At 38.7% G+C, this 10,000-nt stretch overlaps 2 protein-coding genes across 2 annotated transcripts in view; one reads left to right on the forward strand and one right to left on the reverse strand.

The window, feature by feature from the left end:
* LOC138038653 (tubulin polyglutamylase complex subunit 2-like) overlaps nt 1-4,555 on the reverse strand; it is a 5,105-nt gene extending 550 nt beyond the window's left edge. Inside the window, exons 1-7 of the mRNA XM_068884648.1 lie at nt 4,392-4,555; nt 4,104-4,183; nt 3,038-3,125; nt 2,760-2,897; nt 1,711-1,812; nt 1,287-1,450; nt 1-252 (exon numbers count right to left, since the gene is read on the reverse strand). The exon at nt 1-252 is cut by the window's left edge and continues 550 nt beyond it. Coding sequence (XP_068740749.1) covers nt 1-252; nt 1,287-1,450; nt 1,711-1,812; nt 2,760-2,897; nt 3,038-3,125; nt 4,104-4,183; nt 4,392-4,467 — 900 coding nt within the window. The 5' untranslated portion in view covers nt 4,468-4,555. The remainder of the gene's footprint in view (nt 253-1,286; nt 1,451-1,710; nt 1,813-2,759; nt 2,898-3,037; nt 3,126-4,103; nt 4,184-4,391) is intronic.
* Nucleotides 4,556-4,734: 179 nt separating this feature from the next.
* The window catches only part of LOC138038655 (centromere protein H-like), a 9,588-nt gene continuing 4,322 nt past the window's right edge, over nt 4,735-10,000 (forward strand). Inside the window, exons 1-7 of the mRNA XM_068884649.1 lie at nt 4,735-4,979; nt 6,684-6,753; nt 7,277-7,348; nt 7,709-7,795; nt 8,212-8,275; nt 8,352-8,403; nt 8,528-8,568. Coding sequence (XP_068740750.1) covers nt 4,757-4,979; nt 6,684-6,753; nt 7,277-7,348; nt 7,709-7,795; nt 8,212-8,275; nt 8,352-8,403; nt 8,528-8,568 — 609 coding nt within the window. The 5' untranslated portion in view covers nt 4,735-4,756. The remainder of the gene's footprint in view (nt 4,980-6,683; nt 6,754-7,276; nt 7,349-7,708; nt 7,796-8,211; nt 8,276-8,351; nt 8,404-8,527; nt 8,569-10,000) is intronic.

Below are 10,000 nucleotides of genomic sequence, written 5' to 3' on the forward strand. Positions count from 1 at the left end.
CCTGCCAGGCTGACCACTGCGACTTTGGTTTGAAGTTTGGGTCTTTGCCATTGGTGGCTTCTTTGTCTGAGACTGTTTACTCTTTCCTTTATCAGTTTTGCCTTTGAAGAGCCTGTTTATGTCAAGAGCATTCAAAGGAAGATTTAAAACATGTTGATTTCCTTCTGTTGAGTTCGGTTTTTGATGACCATCTGGATCCATGTTCGCTGTGTCAATAGCAAGACGTGTTGGAGCATACAGGTTGAACCATTGCTATAAGGAGAGATTCAGTTGTAATTACTGGTATCCCTTGACATGATTTAGTGATTTATGGAATGCAAAGCAAGGGAAAGGCTATAATAAGTATTCAAAGAAAGAATGAGTTTGTTATGACTTGTTTGAAATGCTAATAACCACTGTATCACTCAGTGGTGGTTGGCTGCGTCGTCTGTGCACCATTGGCACACACCTCCTAGAAAGAGAATGTTCTCGTGCCTGGTATACCCAGCCATCAGCTCTCAAGCAGCATGAATCCGAGGCACCCAACTCTGTGATTACTCACTCCATAACAACCCTGCAAGTTGACCGCCCGCCCCTCCTTCAAACGTTAAGCACAAGGAAGTACAAGGTGCTTTTAAATTTACCTAGCAAGCATGCTAACAACAACAGTGCAAAACGTATGCAAATGACTGGTTTCTTGAGTTGAGTTTGTTCATAATGAAAAGTGCAGTGCCATAATAACTTCTCACTAACCGAGCGCAAGGGCAGTACTGGGGAATATTGGCCCGAGATCGTGGCAGTGCAAGGTCCGTACAAAAACGACCGAGGACCAATATTCCCCAGTATGGCTTGAGCTACAATAGCTCGGATAGTAAGTAGTTTATTATATGGCTCTTTAATTACCTTTTGCTTTGTTTTTGCAAGCCCATAATCGGCCCGTGGGCATTATGGGAGAATAATGCCCTACAATTCAGTCACAATTAGCCAATCAGAGTACGCGTTATATCGGCTACAAACACAAGCCATATAATAATATGCCATAATGGACATGGAATTTCTGAAGTTTCCAACAAACATTTTTCTTGAGTTGAAAGGGCCTGCTATTATTTCATTTTGCAGAAGTCTTTATATTTATCTGAAACTGATCCATGATGGGGAATTTTAAAACAGCTATTTTTTTTTCTTTTGAGGAGAGAATTTAAACAACCAAAATAAATGAAAACTCCCTTAGGGTTACCGGTACCAGAGGGAGGGGAATGTTGAAACTTAATAATTTATTATTTATATGATGAGTACATTCCACAGACCTTAGTCTCTGGACTAAGCCCTGTCGAAGTAAACAGATATTGCCATAGAGGAAGACCAAGGTGAACTATCATCATTCTAAAGTAATCCATGAAACTGGAGGCCAGATAAGACCACTTCAATGAACGATCAAGAAACCAGACTTCTGGCTGACCTGTTGTAACTCCTAAAAAATAAAGTAAGAGCATTATTTTCAAATAAAAATAATATAACCTAACATATGTGACCATTATCAATAAAATTCATATTAATAAATATTTCTCCAATGAACTTGCATTGGTACATTGCATTTTTTGGTTACTGATAATTACCAGTACTGTATGCAAAATTTATTTAGGATGTCGAGAAAACAACGTAAAAAAAAGTTGTTGTAATTATAGCAATAGTTAACTAGTGGTGAAGAATTTGAAGACAAGAATCAAATACCAGCTTTAACATCTTTGTAAACGAGGCAGACTTTTCCAAAGCCATCACAAGGATCCAGTTCAAAAACCTTGCAGCGAGTATCAAAGTGAGGCTTCACATGACCTACGAAAACATGAAATAACAAATCTCTGATTGAGGGGTGAAAACAAGGCTAATTTCAAAGTCTGTAAGCCAACTAGGTATTTTAAGTTCTTCATACTCTGGATTATTCCAAATAAAGGACAATATTGCTTGTGGTGTTGGCAGCTTGACAATGGGGTTAAAATAACGACCACATCCAATGCAACTGCTGAGAATATGAGACCATGACCATTCTTTCTACCCTACTACTCCATGCATTGTGCATGAGTTCAAATTTCCAAGTAGCTGCAATACACCTTAAATTAATTAACTTAATAAGTAGCATTTTTCTTGCCAGTACACCAAGACTAAGTACACATATACACTGTACCTGTCCAGTGACCAAGTGACAATCACTGGTACCAATAATTACTTGGCCATTCACTGCAGTAGGTGTCATAAAGTAGTTCCCCTATTTAAAGCCAGGCCAGAACAGTTTTGCGCATGAATAAACTTCCCCTTCTGGTACTTACTTACATTTTAAACTCCAAACCACTTTTATAAGTCATAATAAATATTGCTTGGTTCCTTGGAAGACTGTGGAAAACTGTTCTCAAGCTGTTGATGTCGTATTGGCAAAAGCCCCCGTCCCTCCTATTTGACAGAGTATGCTGAAAAAATGGCTCGTGAACATTCATGCCATTCATATGTGAACATGCTGGCATGTGAACTTTTTGCTTACTGACTATAGAATGTTTTCACTTGTGTGATCAGTAACCTTGTTTTTCCACCAAAACAAAATAAATCATTCACACGATAATAGAGCTCAATTCCCGGAGGACTAGTTGGGTATACCAACATGGCCGCCTTTCCATTGTTTACTGGTACACCAACATGGCCGCTGTGACGTCACGTGAAAACACTCTATAGGGTTCGTAGAAACTACAAGTATGAGCATCATTTGGAAAAGCATGAATGTCAGTAGGTACCCTGCTCATCTTCCTCATCTGTGTCTGAATCCAAGTCTGCTAAAGATGGTTTGTCATCACTAATGTTTGTTGCTTTTGACAGCAAAATTAAACTGGCCACTGCATTTAGTTCCATCTTTCCTAATGGTAATACACTTCCTAAAGAGACAGATCAATGTTGAGAGAGTTATGTACAATCAGCACGTTATCTTGTAAATTAATTGGAAAATCGATATTGAAGAATTTAAAGGGAAGACTAAGTCACTCAAAATAATCAGGGAAGAAAAATTCGCCATTACCGTCAAACTTGATACTCCACTGAATTAAGAGCCCGTTTGTTGTCAGGTAAAAACTCTTCAAATCTTCCGGAAGGATGCACATGTTTTTCTATCAGAGACAGAAATAATATATTCATTACACCATGTAAAACAGACTGACTAAACTGACCCAAGGGTTCTCAATAATGTTCACTTTCATATTAAAGACTGGGTATTAAGTAATCAATTGTGCATTGGGCTAACATTCTCATGACTGACTGAAATACTGACTTCTGAGAGACAGACTAACATGTACTGATCACTGACCTACCAAATGACTGACAGCATGACTGAAAGAATCAGATTGGCTGATAAACAGACCAAACCATTTATACTTAAGATAGACTAATTTATGACCACAGTAGAATCTGTTTCAGTGACCCAGAAGATTCTTGGCAATCAGGTTTTTCAATTTTGCAGTGTATTGGTGAACAGGACTTCAAAGTGCTTGTCATCAAGTGACAATAATATTTACAGTACACCTAGCTGGCAAGTTGGTCATTGTTAAAAGAAAGATCCTCTGTTGCATCCAGATAAACTACTTAATGACTGGCATTTCCTCCAACAAGGCCAATTTTAGCTTTAGGATAGGAATGCATCTGAGACAACAAGACCATCAAATGCTCACAGCACTCTTGCAAAATTTTCTTGAGATCCAAGTACTTCTCTCTCAAAAAAAGAGAGAGAGCCTGGTGCACGACATATAATTTTGTCCAGCATGCATCGCTTTGGCGGCTGCAAGCCAGGAACATCAGAAGTTCTTAGTGTATCTGTGGTGAAAGACATAGCCACAGATTCCACATTGGCTAAATGAATCTGATGGCCTAGCTAGTGCAGCAGACTAAAGTTCTCAGATCAACTGGCTGATCAGCATGAATTATAAATGACTGTTGGACCAGCTGACTGATCATGACTGATTGTCTGTCGGCCTGCCCAGCTCATGAATGATGGATAGATATAATTCTGGGTCTGACACAAATTGCGCCACCTGATTATTAATTGAATATAAGTTAATTATAAACTAATAACAATGCAAGAATGATAATACCTGCTCCCAAGTGAATATAATGTGTTTGTCTGCAGGCTGTCTGTCCAAAAGACGCACATCAGTGACACCAGGTTTTTTCTCTGAAAAAAACGTACAACGTTTGCCTGCTGTAAACATTAAGTTTATATACACCGTAAGTGACTCGGAATTCGAAAACCATGCATGAAAAAATTTACTTGAGCCATCATCGCTACGATACTATTAATTTCTCCAATTCCTTCCAAAAAAACGAACCTCTGTATTTTTATCGAAGTCTCAATATTTAAATCTATTAATTACTTGACTTACCAAGAGATCGAACGACTCCTAAGGTCATAGTATCAAACAGTTCTCTCACTTTATTTTGCTCACTCAACGACGCCATCTTAAATCCATGGAGACTGCGGAAAAACACACAAGTAGGGTGGGGTGCATAATGATTGATAATGTCTTGTTTTTGTGTCTTTTACAAAGTTTTTTTTACAGCCAAATATGAAATTTAAGGTATAAAATGAGTTAATTTCAAGATCTCTATTAAAAGGAAGTAGCATTGTGTCGAGGAAAAGAAGAATTTGGTCACTATTTCCTCTACCCCTCCCTCTCCTCCTTGTACAAATGGAAAACAAATATATTATTGCGGGAATCTGGAAACGAAACAATATCTTTCAACAAAAATGGCGGCAAATTCGCATGACGAAGAATTTCTGGAAAACACTCATCCTGTTGCACCTGGAAGTTTCAATTTGAAAGACATAAATGCAACTGAAAGCGATGAAGATATAGAAGAAATTCCAATTGAAGATGAAGAGAAAAATAGGCAGTCGCTGTTGGAACTAAAACAGCGAAAGGAATGGCTTCTGCAACAGAAGATAAGCCATGAATCTGAACTACTCGCTAGTAAGTTAAATGCAACGTGTTCTTCTGTTTCAAACGGTACGCTTGCGTCGATGATTGTACCTTGATGGCGAAGAAATGCCAAAGTAATTCGCAGAAGATACTATGGTGGCTCGAATAATAGCTAGGATCGTGTCATCTTTGAATTTGAACGGTAATTAACCAATGCAATCCAAACGTTTTATATCACGCAAAATGATGTAATTTCATGACACCCAAAATGCTCAAAAAGTAGAATGAAATATAATTGCAACAACCACTTAAAACTGTTTAGAACAATATAAAAGTAATACAGCAAAAGACAGAGAAGCATGGATGGATACAAATAGACAAGATTCATTGAAATGAATTGCAATTGGGGAGGTTGACTAGCAGTAGGGTTATTTTCATAGAGTTATGTCGTAGAGTCAGAGTTAAGTTTCCAAAATCCTGAATTTAGAAATACAGAAATACAAAAAGTATCCTATACATGCATAAAAGCTAACCTTAGGCCTAATTAGGCCTAAACAAAAGTTTAGCTTTTATGAATGTTGGCTTCCAAAATCTTGCATTCAGGATTTTGGTAACTTAACTCTAACTCTACAACATAACTCTATGAAAATAACTCTAAGAATAGCTGTCCCCGCAATTGGGTAATCATACCGAGTAAAATACAATTGCCCTTACAACAAGGACAAATAATTTTATTTTGATTTCCGAGAGTGACACAGGACCCCTCCCTCCCTGGCAGGGCCTCTTTTATCAGTAAAGGAATTCCACATTAACATTTTTGAGTTTTTAACTCGTGATTAACTAAAGATTTCCCCTAAACACTGTTAAATAACATGACATTGCCCCTTTAATGTCTAAAAGCATTCCAGAATGACTGTTACAGTACATATAACACTATAGTATGATTAATTCTATTCAAACAATTTATTTTGTGCCAAGTTTCCCCAAAGAGTCAATGAGTGTTATGGTATTGTCCCAGTCAAGCTCAAATATCCCGCCCCTTTGCCTCCTCCTCAAGAGCTTGCTTGTTACAATTACCGAATTTAGCAGGTGTGTGACTACAAGACCAGGGCTAGGCCGTGACTCACGATGAGGCCTACTCTAAATTTTGTAGTTTCAGTCAAATGGCGGTAAATTAATTCTCTGTAATAAAGTGCTAAGGTCAGGTCGAGTGACACATGCATGCACCAGCTCAAAAGTCAAGTTAACAAATCAGGTCTAGAGCCTGCTTGAGTCTTTGGTGGTCTACTTTTAAGGAATGTTCTGTTGAGGAGGGGCCCAAGCACATTGTTTTATGTGGGTTGGAAAAATAGAATACCAAAGTGTAGAGATTTCACTCGTGGGACACTGTTTTGCGTGGTGTCCCATCATGCATCTCGGCCTGCACCAACGATCGTTCATGAAGAAGCCTAGTGGTCCTAGGCGAAATGTTTGCTAAGTTTCAGGTTAATGTCCAGTACTAGTCTTATTTGTCTATTTATTTAACTGGTTGTCTAACATTCACCATTTTCCCAATCACATAATGATTTTACTGGAAGGCTACAAAGCTGGTGATCCTGTTTGTGGAGTGTGCCAGATTTCGAGTGGCTCCAATCATTTAGCTGCAGTCCCAGCCCTAGCTTTCTTGTGGATTTATTGTGCAAAATCCTACATGTTCTGTACTTACAGTATGAGAATCAAACCCTGCTGGTAAGCGGTTGTTATAACTATTTACAGGACGCCTCCAGCAGCATGAGGACCTACAGACCTCCTTGAACAACTCATCACAGTCAGATCTTTATGACAGGTTTGAAATCTGTAGTTATTTTTTACATAGGGTCCTATTTGTGAGTTACTATATGACTTATGTTATTTTTTAATACCACCACCACCACCACTACTACTACTACTACTACTACTACTACTACTACTACTACTACTACTACTACTACTACTACAAGGCAAGCGCCCCAATGACCGGGCCACACTGCCTCAATTCAGGACACTGTAAATCACCTAAAATTGAATTGACACAGGTCAATGTAGCAATCAATTCAAATGTTGCTTTTTGATCGAAGGGGAGACCTGGAATACTCAGTGAAGGGTAGAGCACCAACAAAGTCAAAAGTCAGAGGATCAAACCTGGGACACCTTTGTAAAAGATGACTGTCATTACCCCTGTGCCAACCCTACTCCCTAGGGCTTTATAATGTAACAGTTGAGACTAACAGCCACAGACTCCTTTTTCTGGTTGCCTAGCACCATTGTTGTTTTGTGTTGTTGTTGTTGATCATTGTTTACGGTATTGGTCAGGCATCGTTTTGTTGTAGGATATCCAAGCTTCAAGATCAACTATACTCCTTATCTACGGCACGATCCTACAAGAAGCTTGTCTTGGAAAGGTTTGTACTGTAGACTTTCACCTAGCCATTTGCTTGTGGTCTCTGCAATGGAATGGATGGCTAATGACAATAGCCTTTTAAAATTAAGATTGGAAAACCATGCGTTGCGCTTTCTCACCACATCTTTTTAGAGATGCGCAAGTTGGGAACAAAAGGGGGGTTTAAGTGGTATGTTGTGTTGGTTCATGGTTTTAATAGTGATTGTCTTTCATGTAATAGACATGCAAGCCGAATGTTTGGGGAATAGGAAGGAAGTGGTTCAAGTAACTGTAGCTTCTTGAGATAATGAAGTTTGGAAGCCACTTAGTAGCACTAACCATTATCATCAACATAATCATCCTTGTACTGTGATGTTTGCAGGCTTCTGTCTGGTGACCAGCTTATTAAAAAGTTATTCCCTGATGTTGTATCCGAGTCACCTACAGAAAAGCAAATTGAAGAAATGAAGTAAGTGTATAGTATCGAACATTATTTTTTATATGTTATTACCGGTATGTTGTCTTTTTATTCTATGAAGGTACAGTAGTTAAAGCTAAAGAGTCAGTCTGGATCAGTTGCCAATTGGATGCTGAAGCATCTCAAAGACACCCAATGGACCAATAAGAAATGAATGTGTATTGGTTGTGTAGTTTTGCAGATAGGGAGCGTAAGAAATAATCTCTGGCCCCTGCCCCCTCAATGACAGCCTTTTTAAAGGAAAACAAACGTTTTCAATGCTTTCTTTTACAAATCCTTGGTTCGCAGTGCCTTGCTTAATACATTGGCAGCTTTTTTCCCCAAAGTATAAAGTTTGGTCACAGTATTACACTAATGGTAATTGCCAGGTTAATGATTGATGTTATTTCCTTAAACTTTGCTTACAGTTCCTTTGCTAAACTTTGTGAAAAACAGAACAAGCTAAGCTCAGAAATTCTTGTGGAAAATGAGGTGAGAACTTACCCAGTATTCTATTGTGCATAAAGAAGTGTGCGTATTTACAATGACAACTTTTTTTTCACACCAGGCGTTGTTGGAAGTCCAAACCTCTTTAGACAAAATAAAGCAACTTAGTTATGGTAAGTTATTGTCATTTTAGAATACAATTTACCTTCAGCGTTGGCAATTTTTATGACTTGCTTTATTTTTGAAAAATCGTGCAGGCTACATGAACAATTTGTGTTATAATAATATCTTTCACAGATCAAAAGAAGAAGAACAGAGGGTTGATGCAAACTCTGCAGGTGAAATTTAAAGGGGTTCTTTTTTTAAGGAAAAGATACAGTAACAATTATTATAATAGAAAATTTAGTTGGATCAACTTAGTCTCCCAGGTTGCGTGACGACACTAAAAACGACGAAATGCCAATATGTGAAATGTCGCACTGCTGGAAGCCGCGTTTTTTTCGGCGGGAAGTTGCATTGGTGAGGAGGCGCTTTTTTGGCGGGAAGTTGCATGGGTGAGGAGCCGCTTTTTTTGGCGGGAAGTTGCCTGGCAAGCGTACTGCATTTGACACTGCATTTTAGAAAAACACGCAAAATTTTTGAAGACAAACAACAATCTAAGTACATTTGTTAACATGTCGTACAATGAAGAAAGAGTAAGCGATGCTCAACGTGATAGAGACCACGAGAAAACAGACGAAATATTCGTGACAAACAACGAGGGAGAAAAACCAAGCACGAGCATGAGAAAACCAGCTGAATAATGGTGACGAAAAACGGTGACAGAGGCCAGCTTAATGAGAAGGCCGGACTGGTCCTCTGGTAAGCAGACTACGTGTACATGTAGTTATAAAAAGTGTCTCAAAACAAAAACATAAATAGAGAATAATTGAGGGGCTCCGATGTTAGGCTTGCCTAAATATTTCTTTGCATTATAGCATTAGTGGACGATCAATGTAATTTACATTAGAGAGATGCTGCGCTTATGTCAAATGCAAGACAGCAACAGTAGCAACAATTATGCAGGGAATCTGACACAGTCGAAAAAGGAAGTATTTAGGATAAATAATAAATTCAATCACGGCATAGTTCATCGGTCTCAGATTTTACTAGTAAAAAGAGAGGATTAGTTAAGAGAACGGATCCCCAGGTTTTTAAAATTTATTTTTAGATTCGCAAATCTATTTTAAGTTCTCGTTTCCAAAGTCGTGCGGTCAGATTATAAGGGCCGGGGAGATCGATTTCTGCTTTGTAAAGCCACAACCATTTTCCTTTACATCGATTAAAACATTTCCACTGTTTTCAAAATCAAAGTTTTTGGATTTGTCGACGAACGTGATCCTGACAACGGAGGCCACTTTTTGCACAGGCTGCTCAAGCCCGCGCATATTTAGAATTTAATCGCGTCATTACAACTGGCTAATCAGGTGCCTCTCTAAAAATACAGTAGCTGCGTAGCTGAACCATGCGCAAAAATTAGATGTAAAAAAAACTATCATTGGAAGAGGCCCATGTCTGGGGGTCCGCCTTCTCTCGTCATCCTCTCTTTCTAGTAATAGTATTTATCTTTACTTACCATTTCCGGGATGGTTGATACAGGGTTAGTGCTTGCTGAAACCATCGGAAAATAGGGTTTACAAAGAGAGAGATGCCCATTCCAGCCCATGGACTATTCTTTCGCTCTCCTATGCGTTCATGTGACCTCATTAACTTGCAGACGTGCGCGAAACG

Source organism: Montipora capricornis, chromosome 2, assembly GCF_036669925.1.
Source record: "Montipora capricornis isolate CH-2021 chromosome 2, ASM3666992v2, whole genome shotgun sequence".
In the NCBI taxonomy this organism is placed as follows: Eukaryota; Metazoa; Cnidaria; class Anthozoa; order Scleractinia; family Acroporidae; genus Montipora; species Montipora capricornis.